The sequence below is a fragment of the Malaclemys terrapin genome, chromosome 3 (genome assembly GCF_027887155.1).
Source record: "Malaclemys terrapin pileata isolate rMalTer1 chromosome 3, rMalTer1.hap1, whole genome shotgun sequence".
Classification (NCBI taxonomy): Eukaryota; Metazoa; Chordata; order Testudines; family Emydidae; genus Malaclemys; species Malaclemys terrapin.
Window position 1 is genome coordinate 169,340,295 of NC_071507.1, and position 22,459 is coordinate 169,362,753.

The 22,459-nt window shown below is 40.2% G+C and overlaps 1 protein-coding gene across 2 annotated transcripts in view; it reads left to right on the forward strand.

Moving 5' to 3' along the window:
* Positions 1 to 22,459, forward strand: part of ERICH1 (glutamate rich 1) — a 109,613-nt gene that overhangs the window by 50,215 nt on the left and 36,939 nt on the right. For both annotated transcript variants that reach the window (XR_008444551.1, XM_054024297.1), the window contains exon 3: positions 3,022 to 3,153. Coding sequence is in view for 1 of the 2 variants with exons in the window: in XM_054024297.1 (XP_053880272.1) it covers positions 3,022 to 3,153 (132 nt within the window). In the remaining variant the exon portion in view is untranslated. The remainder of the gene's footprint in view (positions 1 to 3,021; positions 3,154 to 22,459) is intronic.

Genomic DNA, 22,459 nt, shown 5'->3' on the forward strand with positions numbered 1-22,459 from the left:
CAGTTGCTACAGCTGCTAGGAGTGTAGTGAATGATTTAGGGAACTCTATAGGAAGGGCAAGGGTGATATACCTATACAATGTTAGCAAAAACTGAGGGTTTATCTGCCCTTGAAATGCTATAGCAGCACAGCTACAGCTGCACCACAGTAGTGCTTCAGTTTAGACACTGCCTACTCAAACAGGCTCTCCCATCGGCGTAGGTATTCCATCTCCTCAAGAGGTAGTAGCTAGGTCAATGGAAGAATTCTTCAGTCAGCCTAGCTTTGTCTCACCAGGGGTTAGGTTGACTTAACTATGTCATTCAGGAGTATGGATTTTTCACACCCTGGGGGACATAGCCAGGGTCGACCTAACTTTTAGTGTAGACCAGATCTAAAATGCTGTGCATGTTAAAAGATCTATACGTCTGTGCCCTAGACTTTTTATTGAAGAGTACAAATTTAAACACAAATCAAGTAACCATATGGTATTTTTTTCAAAGTAGTTAAAATTACCCCTTGAATTAATCACTTGTCTACCTTGTCACAGTAATTATTGCTGTCCTGAAGAGAATTTGGTGATACACGTTCACAAAAAAAGCATATTTTGCTTAAACACCTTTTCCTAAAAAGGCTTGAGATTCCTGCAGTGTTGGTGCTGCAGTTTACTTTAAATCAGTATGAGGCAGTAGCTGTCATCACAATTAACTCAATGGAATTTCTTCAACCATTAGACATATTAGTCTTTCTTGCATATCTATCAGCAACTGTGAGTGCTTATCATTATCTTATCATTACATAGTGGCACTCTAGAGTCAAAAGATTGAAACTGAAAATGACCTTGCAAATTGTATTTAATGTTTTGAGTAAAAATTTTTTGTAGGACTCAAATCCAAAGTATCCAAGAATATTGCACTGAAAAATTAGCAAACGTTGATATTTTTCAATAGAGTGTAACACATTTAAGAACATTCAGATGTCCTTGTCTTTTAATTCTAGCACTGATTAACACTTCATCGTTAATCAACACTGGTGGAGAAAAATCAGTCCCAAATACTGGCAGTTCAAGGTTTTGGCATCAGCGTAATGAAATGAATTCATTGAAGAATAGTTTAAAATTAATTTTGGTGATGTTTTTTTCCAGAGTGTATAATTAATTAGTTTATATCTTATATCATATTTCTTTGTTTTCCTTTGTTAGCCTTTAAAATGAAAAGATTTTAATCAGCATCTGTCAAATGTTCTGGCTTGCTCAAAAAAGCAAATTATTTTCCAACATGCTGTCAGAAATAAATGGGTGCATCCTGATGATGCATGGAACTGTGATACAGCTTTTCTGAAACCCTGAACTCTCTGAAATGTCCTTATTGCTGAGATATAGCGCCACAAATCAAATGGAAGTTTCTTTATTTTTAAAGAGTATTTTATATGAGACACGACCAACTGCGTGGTTCAGCAATCTGTGTACTTGCCTTTCAGGCTAACCAGCAGCTGACCTGGTTGATATCCTAATCAAAGCAATCTGATCTTGGAAAAGTGCATCCTCAGCAATGTGTTCCTTTTCTAGATATCCAAATAGTTAAAATACCATCATTGCATAACAATAGTGACAGCACTGACTGCTGCAGTTTAGTACTGGGTTCAGGGCAGGACCGGTTCCAGGCACCAGCTCAGCAAGCAGGTGCTTGGGGCGGCCAAGGGGAAGGGGCGGCACGTCAGGCTCTTCGGCAGCAATTCAGCGGCGGGTCCCTTGGTCCCTCTTGGAGGGAAGGACCTGCTGTCGAAGAAGAAAGCAGCATGGTGGAGCTGCTGCCGATTGCGGCTTTTTTTTTTTCCCCGGCCGCTTGGGGTGGCAAAAACCCTGGAGCCGGCCCTGGTTCAGGGAGAAAAGCCACCCCTTACCCAAATCCCCTGCACCTGACAACCACATTGGCAGTGTCTGCATTTCAGGATCATATGGACTGGTCCTTCTCTTACTCCCAAGGGCACAAATCAGTCCAAAAGAACAGAGAAGTAGAGCCATGGTTCTGCCCCTCACAGTTTGCAGAGTTAACATGTGCAGACTTCCCGAGCCTCCTGGACCTCAGGGAAGGATTGTCCACCCTCAGTACAATTCCTCCTGTAGTAACTCCAAACTTGTCATTTGGACAAATCAAGTCTAGCCCTTAGTGTATTGAAATGGAATGGTTTCCTCCCATTGAAGCTCAGGGATGCTGTATGGTTACTGACTCACACCTCAGCTTCTCACTCTCACCCATTTCCCAGTCCCTTCAGTCCTCTGCTCTTCTGAGCTGCTGAACAAAGCTAGCCTTCCCATTCTCTAAAGTGGCTATTTTAAGAGGTGCTGCCAACACCACCACCATAACAAATCTTTCCTATAAAAGATATGTAAATGGAGAACGGCAACTCACTGGGCACTCTCCTCCCACACAACTCTGCACAGAGCTGAGCCACACCCAGACTGCCACTGTGAATGGAACTATTCAGACCTGGCCAGGTGGTGGTTTTCAGATTCTCTATAAACCTTCAGAGCCGCAGCCACATCTGAGAAGTCTCTCCAAATGGGGCAGTAGAACCCCACTTCTTCCTATTGCTTCATTATTGTCTCTGCTGATGGGAAAGAATTTATTACTCCCCATCCATTTTTTTTAATAAACACTTAATAGAAAAAGTGCCCATTTCATTCAAAGGGGGAGGAAGTAGGGCAGTTTAAAAAAATATAACTAAAATGGCTCATTGTGGGGGACACTCCTTCCAAAGCTTAGAAGAAGGAAAGCTCTGAAAATAGGGACAACACGTTTCTGAATAACTTCAGGGTCCTCCCTGATTGTTCTGTAGCAACCATAAAATTTAACCTCCATAGTTTGTTTGTTCCAGTTGTTTACAAAATAATTTGACAATTCTCCGCGTTTGAAATGCTCTATCTTTTTGGTCGGTTTTCCTAGATGTCATATTGCCATTGTGACTATGCATGGGTGAAAAACTTGTATGAGCAAATCTATGCCAAAATCAATAGACAGACACTTTGTTTCTCCCTTACAGGTAGGGAAAATGAAATCCTGCTTCCAAGGTTATACACAGTAAGTCTTCCTCCTGAAGGCTACATCCCAGATAATCCAAGAACAGATAGTCCCACAAATGCTGAAAACTCAGAGAGTAGTGATGATGCAGCAGGTAAGGAATTGCTCTAAATGACATTTTCTATAATACATTTTCTTTAAGAAAGAGATGTTAACAACACAAGTATCAAGTAAAACCTAACTGGAGCAACCTGGTATTTAACTGTTGCTGCCAGTAGGTGTCGCTGTTTTGCAACAAAAAGAAGTGGCTTTTCTTAAGATGTGTGTCCACATGGGCTGACTTTCTATTTTAGAATTAAAGAGCCAAATTCAGCACTTGGTTACATCTTTGCAATGCCATAGATGTTAATGAAGTTGTAGAGATGTATCTAAGGATAGAATTTGACTAGCTCCTTCTTTTGTAGCTCAGGTGCCACATATGAAGAAAGAGCTCAGATTAGCTGTGCAGTGAAGATGTACTTTAAGAGTTAATTCCTGCTGGAGTTCTCCACATGTACATGGCAACCAAGCAGTGGCTGAAGCTCACCCAATTGCTGATACTCAAATGGACAAGGGAAATATTAATTCTTTTGAAGTTTATCTCCACCAGTATGGAATCAGGAGTCTGGCTGATCCTTGGAGGTGTGAGGGTGAAGATCCCAGCTTCTGACCTCATGGGATCTACAAGCAGGAGACTGGAAACAAAGGCCTTGAAAGCCTTTAAAAAGAGCAGCCTGGGGAAATGGGGTAGGGGAAAGGAGAGAGAAAGAGAGACACTGGAGAGAGAGAAGCAGACTGTATCTTTTACTTAGTCTACTTAGTCTACAGGATTAAATTCAATAAGGACAAATGCATAGTACTTCATGTAGGAAGGAACAATCCGTTGCACACATGCAAAATGGGAAATGACTACCTAGGAAGGAGTACTGCGGAAAAGGATCTGGGGGTCATAGTGGACCACAAGTTAAATATGAGTCAACAGTGTAACACTGTTGGAAAAAAAAGCGAACATCATTCTGGGATGTATTAGCAGGAGTGTTGTAAGCAAGACACGAGAACTAATTCTTCCACTCTACTCTGCACTGATTAGGCCTCAACTGGAGTATTGTGACCAGTTCTGGGCACCACATTTCAGGAAAGATGTGGACAAATTGGAGAAAGTCCAGAGAAGAGCAACAAAAAATGATTAAAGATCTAGAAAACATGACCTATGAGGGAAGATTGAAAACTGTTATCCTGTCCCCTCTGTCTTCTCTTTTCCAGACTAAACAAACCCAAATTTTTCAAAAGGTTGTTACAAGGAGGAGGGAGAAGAATTGTTCTTTTTACCTCTTATCCTCTAACCTCTGAGGATAGGACAAGAAGCAATGGGCTTAAAATGCAGGAAGGGTGGTTCAGGTTGGACATTAGGAAAAACTTCCTAACTGTCAGGGTGGTTAAGCACTGGAATAAATTGCCTAGGGAGATTGTGGAATCTCCATCATTGGAGATGTTTAAGAGCAGGTTAGACAAACCCCTGTCAGGGACGGTTTAAATAATGGGGGACTGGAGTAGATGACCTCTCAAGGTCCCTTCCAGTCCTATGATTCTATGATTTAAAAGTCAGACCAATACAGCTACGTTGGTCAGTGATGTGAAAAAAACACACTCCTGACAGACATAACTATGCCAGCCTAACCCCAAGTGTGGACACAGTTAAGTCCGCAGAAGAATGATAGAAGTCGGCTAACTAACTTAGTTCGAGGAGGTGTAGGCTGTTGGGAGGAGTTCAGAAAAAGTTCTTCTGTTGGTGTAGGTTGCATTTACACACTAGGGCGCTATGCTGGCACAGCTAAGCTAATGTAGCTATGCTAGTATAGTCTCTGTAGTGCAGACACCCTTGGCACCCTCCTCCTCTTCCCAGGGACCAAGGCTGTAAGTCAGGCCTACCTAAATCTTGAGAGAAATGCTAATCTTTGGTGTTTGTTATTTTAACCCTTTTTCTCTTTGTTTGATCTGTTCCTACAGATAAGTACATAATACTTTGTGTTGAACAAACTTTTCTCTGTCCTTTTTCATGCTGTTCTCAGTCCAGGAGGGAAGTCTGTAGCACAGCCAAAACAGTTGGACCTGCAGAGTAACCTGGGTGTTAAACAGGGATGCTGTAATGTGGAGACTCAGGCTCAGAATAGAGTAAATCATGGGGTTCCCCTACAGAGACAGAAGGGCAAGCATGAGCTTGTCACTCGAAAGAGGTGCCCACAGAGAGAATGAGTGAGGGATCAAAGACATAGGTTACCCTGGAACTGTGACATCACAAAAAAAAGTTTAGGGTAATCTTTCTCCATATAAAGACTGTGGACAGTCTTTTTCATTTTAAAAAAAATCCATTTATAAAAACAAAATATACACTAGCAAGGTTATTTTATTAAAATTCTGTTGGGATTTAAAAATAAAAACCAATTTTGCTAAACCATTTCTCTTCTTCTAAATGCCCTTTAAGGTGGTTGATCTTCCCTTGTAGGAAGCTATTGGAGAACCAAATTTAAACTGTGCACTTTTTTCTTTGTGTTAAATCAGACTCACATTCTGAATAATACACCTATTCTTAATTTATTGTTAAGATTTATTTTAATAACACAATTATCATAGACAGGTTACTGGGTTTCTACTTTGCAGTGCATATAATTGAAACTTCTTGTCCTAAGTTTCAAGGCCTTGATGGACAATCTCTGCTGACCCCTTTAACTTGGTCTCCTTTCATGTCCCTTACACAGACAGGTGTACACACATGCCCCTTTTCCACATTTCACAAACATGAGTGAATTAGGAATCCCCAGTCTCATGTGGTAATATCATTTTACAAGTGGAGAAAATGAGACACTTAGATGACTTGAGAGTAAAACATGGGATGATAAAGAACACAGGCCTGAGAGTCATCTCAATGCTCTATGCTTTAACCATCAGACCATTTTCATTATGATAACCACAGTAGTCCAGGACTGGTATGTTCCTCATCTGCTGTTTGAATATTTAACTGAAGCAATATTTGCATATTGGGTACCAATATATTTTATAATGAAGTATAAAACTTACAATGGTATTATAGCTCCTCCTTTAAAGATAGTACAAACATTGCGTTCAAATTTTTGCAATGACTACTTCACTGATATATGGCTGATCAACTCATGGGTATAGTCACTGTAACTCATGAAAATAAAACATGCCTCTCTCCTCTTAAGCATCCTTTCATTCTTTTTATTTTAAGTGAATAAATGTGTATATCTAATACATCTGTTTCACTCTGCCAGTTCCAAGCTCACTTTTGTGGTTTAAACTTACTTTTTCCAGTACTCCAAAATTTTGATTGCAAATAGAGTTTCTCGACCTCTTTTTTGCAAGGAGTATTCGCACAGAACCACTCATTGACTATTCTGACCAATGGAAGGCAGTCTCTGATTTACTTGATGCCTCTCTCAGATGTTCAGAAGGAGTCAATTTAGACTCTGATCACTTGTACAATAGTTGATAAATGCAACTGTATTTATTTTTAACAGATTAATGCTAATCCTACAAAGATTTACCCATATGCCTAATTTTATGTACATGAATAGTCGCATTGAAATGAAAGCGTATAAACTTCACCAGTAAAATTTAATCCATGCATAAATCTTTGCAGGATTGAGGCCATAATCTCAAAGAAGGCTCAGACAATACAGCAAGAACAGTTTAAATAATTGCAGGGTGGAGATTTTTCCCTGGGCTTTTTTAACTAGGTGTAGTTACAGGCTGTAAAAATAAGATGTATGTAAAACAAAATTTCTTAAGTGAAAGTAACAGCATCTTGTGATGTGATCCTTAGGGCAGATACAAAGCTATCCCATATCACTCCCTTGATGCTCTCTTGCTAGCAGAGTCTCAAAGCTCTTAACACCTAAAACATATTGCCTGCTTACTGACATTTTACTGCTGCTAATAGTTTTCCATTTCTAACTTCCTGCCTCAGAAAAGTAACTTTCTTTCACAGGAGCCGTATGAAAATATTTTTAATTAGACCAAATGAGGGTTTTGTTTAATCAAACATGCACCCAGCTAAAGACTTTGCCCAGATGAATAAACATCTTGGCCTAATTCTGGTCTTAGTTATATCCCAATAGTGACTCTCTTGAAGTGTAAAATTACTGTGACAGTGATCAAAACTAGGCCCCAGGTGAAGGTTCATTATTGGGTATTAACACTCCCATTAATGGATGGCTGATTCTTCACATCAACAGCTATAATGTTGCTTTATAAACATATCTGATGTTATAGCTAGATAATTCCTTTGTTTTTAACATACTGGCAGTGCCGCTACTAATGGCACTATAACACAACTTCGGAAATTAAGACACAATCTTTTCTGCATATGTAACTCTGTTGCAGCAAACCCTTAAGAATAATTTATCCAGGCCAGACTCTGTCTATCGCCACCATCCGGATCAAACCAGTTCAAAATGAGAAAACAATTCCCTGTTGGCTTAAATTCCCCCTTTTTTTCCTACTTCATCATTTTCTGTTGTGCTGATTGTTTTATTTGGAATTTATGCCAGTAGCAAACAAGACTTCATAGAGGGTGTCACAGTTTAGGGCAACTGTATCCCCCCCCTGTGATCCAGCAAGTGCTTCCACTTTAGACTCCCAGCTCTCTAGCTGTCATCTCTATTGAGCAGATACACATGTCTCTCTCCCTCTTGACCACGATATTTCCAGGTTGTAGAGTTCTCCGTTTACTCTGTGAATTCCTCAGCAAGAAAGCTTGCCTCAGCTGGCCTGCTTTGTCTTCATTCCTCAGAGGCAATATACAGCATGACTGCCCAGAGTTATATTTCCATACAAATATTTCTAAGCAAGCACATCTATTCTTAAGATGAAAACATTACAGAAAAAAAAGTATTGAGAACAATAGAAGAACCTACATACATGTTAATAAGCTTACCAAAAATCACCCCAGCTCCAGCAAGGCCTCTGCCAGGTGAACAGCTCTTCAACCTTCCTTTCCCCTCTCCTCACTCCCCTGTTGTTTTTTCCTCCCCTGTGGCTACAAGTTCATAACTACCTTAGCTCAGAACAAGCCCCACCGTGAATCCGAGTCACTGCTTTAAACAGTTTGGGTCTTTGATCTGTCGTCCTGTAACAGGTGATCAGCAGACAAAAGGTTCAGGGCTCCAGAAGGATCCTCAAGGCAAAGCTTCAAAAGGCTGAGTTCTTTGTAACCAAAGCGTTTACATTTGCATACATCTTCCTCTGAAAATTTCCTGGGAAACCCACTTAACTTTAAAAGTTCACATTGTTTCAACTGGTCCCTTTTGACGCTCATAATACTTCTACTCTTGGGGGAATTCTGTGCCACTGCACAATGCAGAATTAGCACAGAAATTATTGTTCTGTGCAGAATTTCCTTCCACCAACCTCTCCTCCCCACCCCCCAAAAAATGGGCTGCAGAGCTGCTGCACGTGGCAGAGCCCAGCTCACAAATAGAAGAGACTGCTTGGGGAAGGGGGGGGGAGCTGGAGGGTTCTGGGCATCTGTGCTTCCCTGCTATGCCCTGAAGGAAGGAGGCAGTGTGCAGGAAACTCCACACAAGCCTGGGACCCACCATCAGGCTGTTTTTTCCCTCTGGATTCCTGGGCTCTGGAAAGGTAGGGAGTGCAAGTGTCTGAGCTGGGGGGGCCTACAGCTGGGCTCTGGAGGGCAGGGGTGCTGGTGTTTGGGCTTCGGGGGCCCTGCTGCTGGGCTCTGGCGGGGAAGGGGTATTAGTATTTGGACTGGGGTTGCCCCGCTGCTGGGCTCTGGTGAGGATAGAGAGGGTCTGGGTGCCTGGCCTGGGGGGTGCCCTGCAGCTGGGCCCTGGGGGTAGAGGGTGCAGGTGTCTGTGCTGGGGGGTCCCTGCAACTGGGCTCTGAGGGGAAGGAGGTGTGGGTGTCTGGCTCCCCCATCTGGCGGGAGGGGACAAAGAAACAGGAACTGTGTTGTCATAGGAGTTTCTTTAACTTCTACTCCTGGGAGAATTTTTTTTTGTCTCTATTGTTACAGGCATAGTTGCTAACAGATATTTTAAAATAAATTACCAAAATAATTGAAACTGGAGTGATTATATAGTGTTATTTTGACAAATAAAATATGCAGGATTTTGCAGAATTTTAAAATATTGTGTGCAGAATTTTTATAAACCCCAGGAGTACGCTTTCCAGGGTTTAGGTTAATCAGATCTCCTTAGAGAAGTTACATAAAATCCCACAATAATACATAAACATTTTCATTTTTAATATAGTGAACTCCTAAGATACTTAAACTTAATTTAATTAATTCAATAAGGTTTGTCCAGGATATAGCAATATAGAAATTGCCATATCTGTCACAGAAGGTTCATGCCACTAATCCCCTCTTTGGTTGTGTCCAAGTCCCTCCTTCAGTATTCCTTGCAGGAGCTGCAAAAAGTGATGAGATGTTACTGTGAACTTCAATTACCTAGGGAGGAAAAATGGGCTAGAAAGCCATAGAAGCTTTTCTCAAAATTCCAGAATGACCACACAATCCCAGACCTTCACTACACAAAGTTCTGTTTGAATTCTTAGCCTGTTTAGGTGTGTTGAGGAGTGTCTGAAAATAAATACAATTCCATGTGCACAGAGGAATATATACCCTCACACATCTGTCTGTGTGCATGCATGATTCTTTGAAAATGTGTATTTATATGATTGCTTTATAGCTCCTAGAATCATAAAATATGATCATTTCAAGTGAAACACAGGATGCTATGGCTATGTTGATCAAAATAATTATAGTGATATTCTTTTGAATAATATCTGTAAAATGTTCTCATTCATATCTTTTTACTGTGATCCTAGTGTATGGAGTGCTGCCATCTGTTTAGGCATTAAATCTAATTTATTTCCTTTAGAAGTGCAACAATAGTATAATGACAAGAGATTAATTGCATTTGGGTACAATATCAATGGTAATTGGATTGTAGACTTTTCTAGGTTTATTCCACTGCAAGGTCAGACAGGAACTAGCTAATGTATTCCTGCAGGTCAATTTGCCTTCTGAGATATTGCCTCCTGAATTGATGGGCCCTGCTGCTAATCCCACGTTCATTCATCTCTATTTATTTGACCTGTATAGTTTTTTTATGGCCTGATCCAGTGTTCACTGAAGCCAATGGAATGCCATTGACTTTAAAGAAGGAAGATACAACATCATCAGACATAAAAAAAATAGGAGCAGATAGCCCAGAAAAAGACATTTTACTAAATAAAACTGTCATGGTAAAATGGAATATCACGCATCTAGATTGAGAACTTAAACACAGTCTGTTTTGTTTTATAAATTGAAATACTTTTTCATTTTTAATATGTAACTATTTGTCAGCTTTGGAATGTAGCAGGGTCAGCCCTAAGATGCTGCACATCTCTATATCCGTTATTCCTCTTCCTCTTTTCTGTGATAGTTGCCTTGTGGTTGATCTGGCTAGAAGATGAGAATTCTAATTTATGACAGTCTTGTCGAGGCTTGAGTCTGAGGAAGAAAAAGAACAATAAAGTATATCTAGGTGAATATCCATCACTCTGTTTGCACATTATTCTAAGTGCTTCAAGCTCTTTTCCCTATCGTGAAGGATAAATAATATACATTGCTACTGTATTTACCCTTAGTTTAATTACATATACATCATTGTGACTGCATACGTTATTTTCAGGTATTTTGAGGTAAAGCCTTGGGTTGCATCTTAATGCTTGATGTTATACCAATAGAATAAAAGCCAGCAGGATCTTATTAAGAGGGATAAGGCAAAGATGCCACATTTATTGTAAATATACTGATAAAGCAAAAGATAAAAGTAAACAACGTTGTTTGACTACTTATTTCTTATATATATATATATAGACACAGAGAGGTTCATTCACACAATCATTCATTCAAGTTCTGTATAGGTGTTATAGTTACCAGCCTAGAAGTTGCTCACGCCAAGTTACTGGCTAGGTATCTTGGTCATGAGGATGGAGCCGAGTCTGTGTCAGGTGTACCTGATGCTCCTGGAGGTTGGCAGCAGAACCAGAGACTCAAAGTCATCAGTCTTGAGAGTCCATTCTTATAGGAATTAATTCCTATGTTAGTCTATGGGAACTGTTTCATCCTGCTGTTGCTGACTCAATCAGCAGATGGCACATTCCTGTCCAAAGTGGCACATTCCTGGTGGCTCCACACTGTCCAAAGTTTGTGTTTCTCATCCTTCCAGGTGATGGGGTGGATCCCAGTTTACCCTCAGGGGGTTGTCTGGTGGTCCTACTCAACACGTTCTTCGGCCGATGGATACTCCCTTTCTAGGCTGGCACCTCCCTAACCATCCATATATATCAAGCATTCATCAGCATACATTCCATACCTTAACCATATTTTAATATACTGGCCTGGTCCCCACTAACCCCCCACTTCGGACTAAGGTACGCAAATTCAGCTACGTTAATAACATAGCTGAATTCAAAGTACCTTAGTCCGAACTTACCGCGGGTCCAGACGTGGCAGGGAGGCTCCCCTGTCGATGCCGCGTACTCCTCTCGCCGAGCTGGAGTTCCGGCGTCAATGGCGAGCACTTCCGGGATCGATTTATCACGTCTAAACCAGACGCGATAAATCGATCCCAGAACATCAATTGCCTGCCGCCGGACCCAGAGGTAAATGTAGACATACCCACTGTCTCCACCACTTTCAGGGTGTGTGCTAATTCATTTGAGACTCCCGGCCCTTTAATCACAGAGGGTGGGGGTCTGTCCTAGGAGCCCTTGAATGAAGTGAAAATCACGTAACAGCTTATAGTGTTTGTTTACATTGTATCAGTTACTTCAAGAACAAAGTCAATTAACTTGTTTGTAAGTTTTACATAGTAATAAAGTATCTTTCACAGGATAGATATAATCAATGGTTTCTACAGACAATAGCTTACAAGTTTTAACAGAAGACCCAAGAGATTTTTGTACTTGGTGAAACTGTTGGATTTTAAAGTGTGGGGGACAAATTATGAGGAGGTCACTGTCACTTGGGGGAATCACTGTTAGCACCTTCTTTAATATCCCTACATTATCCCCCTTTTGACACTAGGATATTTATATAATCGTTATTGTCACTTTCTTTTTAACCTGTTTAAGAGAAGGTACTGTGAGGCAACATGTGTTTGTGATTCCAATTTAGCGTACGTTCTTTTTATCTGAACATACATGCCATGCATACCAATTATACAAATGCAATTTAATATCAAGACTACCATCAAAGGGTGTAGCATTACTGATAGGATGCCAGTGGTAGTCGAGGACCATCCAGAGAAAATATCATACCAGTGGTAGATTGTAATTTGTTTCTCTGCGGTGGCAATCGTAACATGTCCCCACTGGCATGTATAATAGGACTAATCCGATTTCCTACTTGGTCATCTGTCTGTTCTAAAATTTGGTCACTTCTTTGCTTTTAATGAGGCTATCAGTAAGGTCTTGCCATCTAATTCCAAGGTCAATTGAGAAGTCGGCCAGCTCAGCTGTTGGTGTTAGCTGGGACTTCTTTTGGCCACGGTAAATAGTAAGTGTGATTTCTAGTAAAAACAGTACTGACATTGCATTTACATTCATCTACTGGGGGGTTGCTAACACTCCTATCCTCCCAAAATACTTCCTTCCACGAGTGGATACATACACATTGTCCATTGTACAATACTTTGGTATCATTATCCAATTCATCCCACATACATGATCCCAATGAAACATCTTTACTACAAGGCTCTAGGGCAACAGGTAAGGTGAGGCATACCCACTTTTGAGGAGTCCATTTGGTACAACCTCTGGTGTCCAATAGTTTTCCTCCCTCCCCGGCCCACTGTCTCGAGGTCCGAGGCAGCCAGAATGATCCCATGTGTAATATGGGGAGTGGACTAACCTTCCACACCTTTTCCTCCAGAGACTGTTGGTGTGCTATTTTTACAATTATTTCCCCAATTAACAAGTCTGATTTCAGAGTGCTGGAAACATACTGCATCCCGTCATATTGGTAAGTATCAAACAGAGATCATTTCCTTTGTTTTAACAAATGCATTAAAAGCTTAATATTACCCAAAACATTTTGTGTTCCAAAGTAGATAGGGCAAGTATCTGCATTTCAGTGCATCCCATAGCTATAGCCGTTTGCATACAGATCACTGCTGCTCCTACAACACTCCGCCCCTTGATCTATGATCATTACAGTACAGTAGTTGTTGTCATTGTAGGGCACAGGTGATCTGTTGTAAATAAAACCAAACAATTATAAGCAGGTGAGTATAACTAAAATCATTACAATTGACTAAACACCAGATATAATATAAACAGAAATGCAAACAATTATAATAATTGGGAATACAGTAAAACCTAAAACTATTACAATAATTAGGTACATTGACAAATAAAATGAGGCCCAAGTTTGATGCTGCAATAGACATCAAACAATAAAAGTTACTGAGATTAGGACCTTTTTAATGCAGAATCCCCTATTTCTAACAGTTGTTCTTAAGAGGTTGCCTGAGACCTGAAAGATGGGGCCGTGCAATCATGGGCTAAGGTTTTACAGGTTATGAGGGCCCAAGAACTACCCTTCAGGGCTTGGGGAAGTAGAATACAGAGTGCATAGAGGAAAGTGTGGAATTAACAGTACAAGCAAATGTAACTAACAATACAAATGTATCAATAACAAAAATTAACAACAAAATGACTATTAGAGAATCTAACAAAAAATAAACTTGATGTACTGGGGACCAAAGTCTTTTGGACACAAGTGGTCATTGATAAGTTGGATGGATATGGGGGAAGTAGAGAGAAGAAAAGACATTTGTCCTGTCTAGTGTAGTATCCCCTCTTTCTCTGGACCCAATGCTAGCACAGGACACCACTAGAGACAGACACAGAATATGCAACACAATACAGAACATGCAACACAGAACTCTGAACACAGACTTTGTCGCGACACTTTAACCATGGTATTTTATAACTCTTCAGCTGGTACCAGCTCTCCTGATGTTCTGGTTCAGATCCTGAAAGATAGAAGCTTGGAAACAAATTAGCACAGTGCTCCCACCATGGCAGAACCTGATTAGTCTCTACCACAGTGTGTTCGGTACTTGGGGCTGCACAAATGCTAATTAAGTGGTGCATTTCTTTGTGAGTTAAATTTTTTTTTCTTTCCATTTTAAAATCCCCAGCCACTTTGCCATGGCCTGGAGGTCTGAGGCAGAAGCAGGCACTGTTGGTACTGTTGCAAGGGCATTCTGGCCCTGGGAGGAGGAATTTACCCAAATATCTCCCTTCCTAATCTCCAGAGGGGTCCCAAAAATCTGTCCCTTCTGGGGTCTTAAATGTTCCTTCTTCTGATGTTGCTGTTGCTATAAGATTTGAGAGTGCTGTTTTAACTCTCTGTACCCAACCTTAAGGACATCTAACTAGATTTGGGTACTAATGGACATACATTTTATTTCTCTGCTTTTGCAGCAGAGGCTTGTAAATCTTGGTGCAGTTTTTCATTTTTGCATGTAGCCAATTGAAGGAATTTGCCTTGTTACAGGTCTTCCATAGAAGCCAAACTGCAGCTGCTTCCTTTTGTTTTCACAGAGTTTTCATGTACCCTCGTCAAAATGACAGTCTGATTACACGGAGCCATCTTAAGGCTCTGTTTCTAGCAGTGCTTCTTTTTGTTTTGTGCACCTTACCCCTGGTGTTGCTTCAGAGAGCACTGTTAATTTCTTATTCTTTTACAATAGCTCTCATCTGCTATTTTGTTACACATTAGAAACAAAACAAAACTAATTTATCTTAAACCTACAAAACAGGAGTTTTACAAATCAGATGTGTTGGTTTAGGTTCTTAGAACCTTACATATTTCCACAAATAGATACATACACATTTTCTTTTCCTTAACATCTCTTCTATATTGCTGTTTTTACATAGCTGTACATAGATTATATTCCCTTCATACATTTGGGTCAGTTAAGTTCCAATAGAATCCCCTCATGTTTTTAACAAATTTGACTAAATTGTCCATAGTCAAATTATTTCAAATACCTGGATTATTTACAGACATTCCTTTGGAAAAGGGCCCATTTTTCCTTCAGAATGGCTGCAAAGAAACCAAGAATTCCTTTTCTCTTTAACATGGTACTTTTTAACATTTTCACAAAGTTTAACTGCTTAATTCTCTTCAGCCTCTGTAGAGTTAACTTTTCAGGGTCTTTCCTTAAATTACTGTTTATCTCCCAAAATGACACCTTTATCAATTAGATTTTACCATTTTAAGTATTGTTTCAGGGATTCATGTCTGCACTTACTGCTTTCTTACTCTTCCACTATGCCCTTTAAGGCTTCCAACCAATTTTCCAATTTCTCTATTTGTTGCTTGCCTGCTTGTCTGGGCCTGATCCTGCTTTTTCCAATGAACCTTTCCTTTCCATGGGCACAAGCTTTGTTCCACTACCAATTTAGCAAGGCGGGTGGGCTTCTCAACCAGCCCCCACCCTTCCTGGTCCCTTTCCTTAAACATTTATTTCAAAATTGTGAAATGACCACAATATCACTCACACACAAAAAACAAACCAAAACAAACAAACAAAAACCACACTACATTGCCCAAACTCCTATATTCTTCAGAGTTTGGTTTAACAGAACGAGATTTGTATCTTATGATTTTAACCCACTCTGGGCCAGAGGGAGAGACGCTAAGCTTCCCTCTGTATTACTCGGGCTTCTACCACCGAGGGTTCATACACCAAATATAAAAATCCTTCCCAGGATCAGAGCGAGAAACACTAAGTTTTCCTCTTTACAGGCTGTTAGGTGGAGGTAGCTGTCATTACAAGCCTCCCACAGCAGCCAGATCCCTGCAGCGTCTCTTTTTGCTGCATTTGGGGGTTTACATATGAGGATATATTGGGCCAATATAATCCTCTAGATCTGAAATAGAGCAAGCATCTGCAAGGGCTTGTTCAGTCCAAGGACTGTGCCCGTATCTCTAAAGGATTTGTTTAAAGGGTGTTATTTCTTTTACAAAAGGTGAGGTTGGAGCTCCTTCAAACTCCATTCCTCCCCCTGAGACTGTTCTCCCTTGTCTTTTCTTAAACATTTTTAACACATGTATAGTTTCCTTTGTCACCCCTGAACCCTTGCAGCGAGTGACACAGCCTAAATTATCTTATCCTGCTACCCCTGATCTCGTTCAGCGAGCAGCTTTACCTATAGGCTCTTGTTACCCCTGATTTCTCAGTGAACACTTTGGATAAGATTAATTGTAGCTTAAAGTTTCTATGAGCTCTTTTATGAAGCCTCTACCCTCCGGAGGTCAGTAGGCTTTGGTTATCCAAAAATAGAACCGCTCTCTATAGAGCCGGCTGTGTGCACACCAATGTTTACAATAACTGAGGCATTTTACCAATATTCCCCCTTTCGCAATTCTCCACCAAAAAGTTGTTTACTTTTATCTTTTGCTTTATCAGTATATTTACAATAAATGTGGCATCTTTGCCTTATCCCTCTTAATAAGATCCTGCTGGTTTTTATTCTATTGGTATAACATTAATACTTGTTTTGTACAGTTCCAATACATATTACAGGATTGTTTGAAGATGACTGGGCTCCGCTGTTGGGTTCCTTCTATAAAAGATCTTGCGGGGAGGAGGGAGAGTTGTTTTGTTTTTCCATGTAGGTGCTTGTCAAAAACTGTGTTTTCTTTCAAGAGAAACATGCAACATAGACTCAACAAATACTCTTAAGATTAGGATCTGAGAGAAGCTTTGTGACACTGAGAGTCATACCACTTGGCTTCTAGGCTCCTAGAAAATCACTAATTCACAGAGCCTGATTTAGGTGCCTAGGCTCCTATACAATGAAAGGGGATAGTTAGGCACCTTATACTGTGATTCACAAAAAAACAATATGCTAGAGAGGGAGCCGTCTAAGCTAGCAACTGGGAGATGCCAATGCGATGGATGTGTGATCAGACCCACCACTCTCAGACAGAGGCAACTATTGCTGCTAGCAATTCATAGATGGGGAGGAGGTTGACTTCCCTCATCGCTTGTAGCTTGGTAGTTAGAGTACTCATTGGGATGTGGAATACTCCTGGGTTCAAGTCCCCCATCCCCATGAGGGGGAGAAGGGATTTGAACCCAGGAGTATTCCACATCCCACGTGAGTACCCTAGTCTCCAGGCTAAAAGTTCTGAGGGAGCTCCTTTTCCTCAGCTGTCTTCTGAGAACTCGCCTGAGGGGCCCAATGAGTCAGCCTCTGAGCACAATGGAGGCAGCCGAAAGCCTGTCTACCCTAGTTCATTAACTTCTCTAGGGCTTAAGTGAGAGGTAGGCATCCAGATGCCTAGAGAGAGGCAGCAACTTGCATGCTCAGAGGCACAAACGTTGGTGCCCAAGGAACTTTTACTCAAAAACTTTTTGGGGCCAAGTGAGTTTAAACACCTTCAGAATTTGGCTGGAGTTTTGTGTATCACGGTGGTCCTGAAAGTGGGACTAAGGCACCTAACATAGGGACTTCATTTTGTGCACATATTGAGATATTTGCAGGAATTGGGCCGTAGTGATTTAAAGCCTGATCAGTCTCGTTTGATGCATTATAGGGTTTTAAACAGAAGAAGGAATAGAATAAAAGGAAAAATGCAGAGTTCTTACTTTCTCTTACAAATATTTCTCTGTATTCACTTTGATATTACATATTTTTAAACTCATGTAGCTAACTTTCTTTTAGCACTAGACTTAATGCTTTCTGACAAGGGCATTAACACAAACTTCAATGTTGAAGCTATAGATAAGCTATCATCCATCAAATTCTGGTAGCTAAGTCAATATCTTCATAGCTTCAAGCTCTTTAATTTTGATCTCTGACTGCCAATTTTTTTCCATATTATCTCTCTACTTAAATATACTTCTCCAGGATAAGCCCCTTGCGATGCACCATCTTGTTTATAAGGGCATTCTGAATGAAAGTAGAGCAATGAGAAGTTACGTTATCGTGTATTCACTTACTCTGACTTGGTACGCAGCATTAGCTGAACATTTTTTTTAAGCTAATGAACTAGAGTTGAACTGCAGACTTTTTATTTTTTATTTCAAGGTAGGTTAAACAATAATGCTATACCATGCAAAAAAATGTTAACTGTTTTTGTTTATTTAACTCCCTCTCCTCAAAAAACTAACCCTTAAAAGGAGCAGTTGCTCCAATATGTTCAGTAATGCTCTCCATGAGAGCCTGTCTGTCATAAGCAATAATAGCGTATAACATATAAAGTAACTTTATCATGCTTGATGTGAAGCACAGGGATCTACTCTCTCTGTGAAGTGCATTCATATTATGTTTATTTTTTGTGTAGTGCCCCAAAGTGTGTTAGGTGTTTTCCAGGATGCAGGGTAGAACAGATCCCTGTGCCAGAGATCTTGTAGTCTAAAAAGACAGTATGCAACCAAAAGAATAGGGGAACCTAGATCAGCAGATAAAGAAAGCAGCAGGTTTTTTTCTTCCTTACTTGGTCACCCCTGTTTTATTCCTGCCCCAATCTCAGTTATGTATTTCCTGTTTTTTAAACTGTAGTGTTGTGTATGTAATATACTATTACTGCCAACGTGGTGATGAGCTACATAATCTCAAGTGAGATAAGACCATATACCATTCTTTCAGTGTAGGAGAGTAGGGCCAGATTGCACTTGGCCTTTCCGCTCACATAAGGCCCACCCCCGTATGGTCTCTCCAGACTAAGTCCAAATACAAAGGAGATAGTAAGTTCTGCATTTCCCCCACTGTAAGCAGGTGGACAGAAAGCACGCTGGGAGTGGAGCGACGAGGCGTTGCAAACTCCCCATCCTCTGCCCGCTACCCTCCCATCCTCCCATTTTAGCGTTTGGGGGTGAAGGGAGAAGAGGAGGAGGAATGGGTAGGAAGCATTGCACCATCATTTGGGAAGGCTGTGCAGGGGTATGACAGGGGGGGAGGGATAGCTGTGGTTTGAGCATTGGCCTGCTAAACCCAGCGTTGTGAGTTCAATCCTTGAGGGGGCCACTTGGGGATCTGGGGCAAAATCAGTACTTGGTCCTGCTAGTGAAGGCAGGGGGCTGGACTTGATGACCTTTCAAGGTCCCTTCCAGTTCTAGGAGATGGGATATCTCCATTATTTTATTTTATTTTTTTTTTACTTCCTGCTATGTCCCTGTGCAGACGCATAAGCTGGTCCATCATCTAGCCCAAATCTCAGACTACACACTGCCTCTTTTACTGGGCAGGTTGCAAAAGTACAATATAGCCTTACATAAGTACACTGTTCCAGATTTCCTTCCTGATAAACTGGGGCAACTAAGCTTCTTGGTAATAGAGCTGAGCTTTGAGCTTCATGAAGGAGAATCTCATCTTGTGATTTTACTTTTTTTTTAAGTATAGTTCTGTTTAAAAAAAAAAAAAAAAAAGTTTTTTGAAAGTAAGAACGGCCATACTGGGTCAGACCAATGGTTCATCTAGCCCAGTATCCTGTCTTCCAACAGTGGCCAATGCCAGGTGCTTTAGAGGGAATGAAAATATAAATGAAAGTGACTACTGGAGATGAAAAATAACCCAGTACTTCTGCACCAGGAGGCTGGGGCAGAGAGGGAGAACATAAAGATGTCCCTCATCATACTTTTTACATACAGTAGAACCTGAGAGTTACGAACACCTTGGGAATGGAGTTTGTTTGTAACTTGGTAATGTTTGTGACTGAAGAAAATGTTATGGTTATTCTTTCAAAAGTTTACCACTGAACTTTGACTTCATACAGCTTTGAAACTTTATATGCAGAAGAAAAATGCTGTTTTCCCTTTTTTAATAGTTTGTTTAACACAGTACTGTACTGTATTTGCCTTTTTTTTTTTTTTTTTTTTTTTTTTGGGTCTTTGCCGCTGCCAGATTGTGTGCATCTGGTTCCAAATGAGGGGTGTGGTTGACCGGTCACTTCATAACTCTGGTGTTTGTAACTTTGAGGTTCTACTGTAAATAAGTCAGTTAAATATAGGGATTTATCCCAAAGAATTCTTAGGGCAGTAATTTGATCATGTTAGACTAGAATTTTTTATATTTCAGGGAATGGTGATTGTTTCACAGGTCTCCCCAAAAATATAAGTCAGTTCTATTTGTAAAACATTCAGCCCTCATTGAAATTGGGTTTTTGCTGCCCATGGCTTACTCAGGCAGCTGCTGCTTCTTGTGCATCTATTAGGGTTGATTTGTTAAAGAAGATCTGGTGCAGGCATGCGAGGAAGGCTTAATAATATAAAAATCTGTTGTTGTTGAGGCGATTCATATTTGACTCATGCTTGGCCACTTGCTCACTAGATTTATTAAAACTTGGAGTGAGTGTACAGAACCAGTGCACCCCACACCTGTAGGAAGGAAGAGGGTTAGCCTTACAAGGCAACAACAAGCCTGTTTGATTGATCAGTAGCAGTGTTTGAGTACAAATGACTATTGCAGCAATATGGAGTTTATGCAGAAACCAGGAGGGAAAAGAACTAAGGGGAATTGACAAAAAACTTCATGAAGGTACATGAAGTTGGACTCTTACTACTCCTCCCTCTACCCTCTTTGTCTCATATTTGTATTTTTTGTCCCTACCTTCTCTTTAATGCTGTCTAATGTAAACTAGACTGTGCAAGCTATCGTCTACTTTGTGACCTTGAACAAGTCATTTAATCTTTCTGGCCCGGTTTCAGCAAAGCATTTGAGCATGTGCTTAAGTCTTATTGAAGTCAATGAAACTTACAAATGTGCCTAAAGTTCAGTGCTTTGTTAAACTGGGGCCTCTGTGTTTCAGATTCCCACATGTAACATGGCTATCAGAATACTTGTCCGCTTTTGAGAAGCACTTTGAGATCTATGGTTAAGAAACATTCTCCAAGTGTGTGATTATTTACTACAGTAACCTGAGATGACCTTATGGAAGAACAGATTGGTCAAAATCCAGAATTATAGTTTGTTTTTAAAAGTATAATTTGAGAGCCTCTTGGAATCTTGACTCAACCACTGTTACTTTTGCTTTCAGTTAATTTAAAATAACTTTAAAAATTTCTGAACAGTTCTTTGCTTATCCATCATTAACAAGCTCTGTGAGTAACTTATTAAACACATTAGAATCACACCATATAATTCGGTCATGACAGTGCCAATAATATAATATATTATTCAGTAAATCATAGAGTTAATTATAATATTTCCACTCTTGGATACTCTCTCTTTGTCAACATTTATTGTCCCTGAGAGTTTGAGATTAGTATTCTTTTATCTATTTCTCTCTCTCTCGTGTGTGTGTGTGTACATGGCAGATCTTAAAAGATGTAATACTAGAGACAGAGGCCGGAGCCCCAGGCCCTTGAAATCACCGCCAGAGCTGAGGGAAGATGACCCCTGAGGCCCCGCCCCTTCTGCCCAAAGCCTCGCTCCTTCCAGAATTATGAACATCTTGGGAATGGAGGTTGTTCGTAACTCTTAACAAAACATTATAGTTGTTCTTTCAAAAGTTTACAACTGAACATTGACTTTAATACAGCTTTGAAACTTTACTATGCAGAAGAAAAATGCTGCTTTTAACGATCTTAATTTACATGAGCAAAGCCCAGAAACAATTTCCTTTCCTTGTCAAATCTTTTTTAAACTTTCCCTTTATTTTTTAGTAGTTTACATTTAACACAGTACTGTACTGTATTTGCCCTTTTTTTTTTTTTTTTTTTTTTTTTTTTGTCTCTCTGTCTCTATTGCTGCCCGATTGCATGCTTCCAGTTCCAAATGAGGTGTGTGGTTGACCAATCGGTTCATAACTCTGAGGTTTTCCTGTATAACTTCCTTCCTCATCACAGAATCCAGATGTTTTTTACCCTTAGAAAGAAAAAAAAAAAGGCATATACTTTTAAAGGGAACCTACAAACAAAATCACATTTAATTTAGGATTGTATTGAGAATGTCCTCAGTAGTAAGGGTAAGAGGGGCATTCAGAGTTTTATTTGACTTAAATTTAACATAATATTGTAGTCTGTTTTTTGAAGCCCATGATGTGTCCAGACTCACTAATTTCTGCTCCATGGAATGGCAGTAGGCAGGCGATATCCAGTTTACCACAGATTTCTTTGCGATTGCAACTGGTTTATAAGGGACAGGGATTTTCTCATCTCACACCCCTTCTTTTTTAACCTTTTTTTTTTTTTTTTAAATCTTTTTACACTCTATCAGCTTGATTCCACAAATGCCTAGTTACAGGAGTTGTTCCTTCTCATGAGGCTATTATGGATTTGTAAGATGGGGACCTTATTTAGTTTTTTTTTTAAGTAAGTAATACTTTTTTAAAAACAAAACTGGAATTTGACATACCCTGCGTGTCC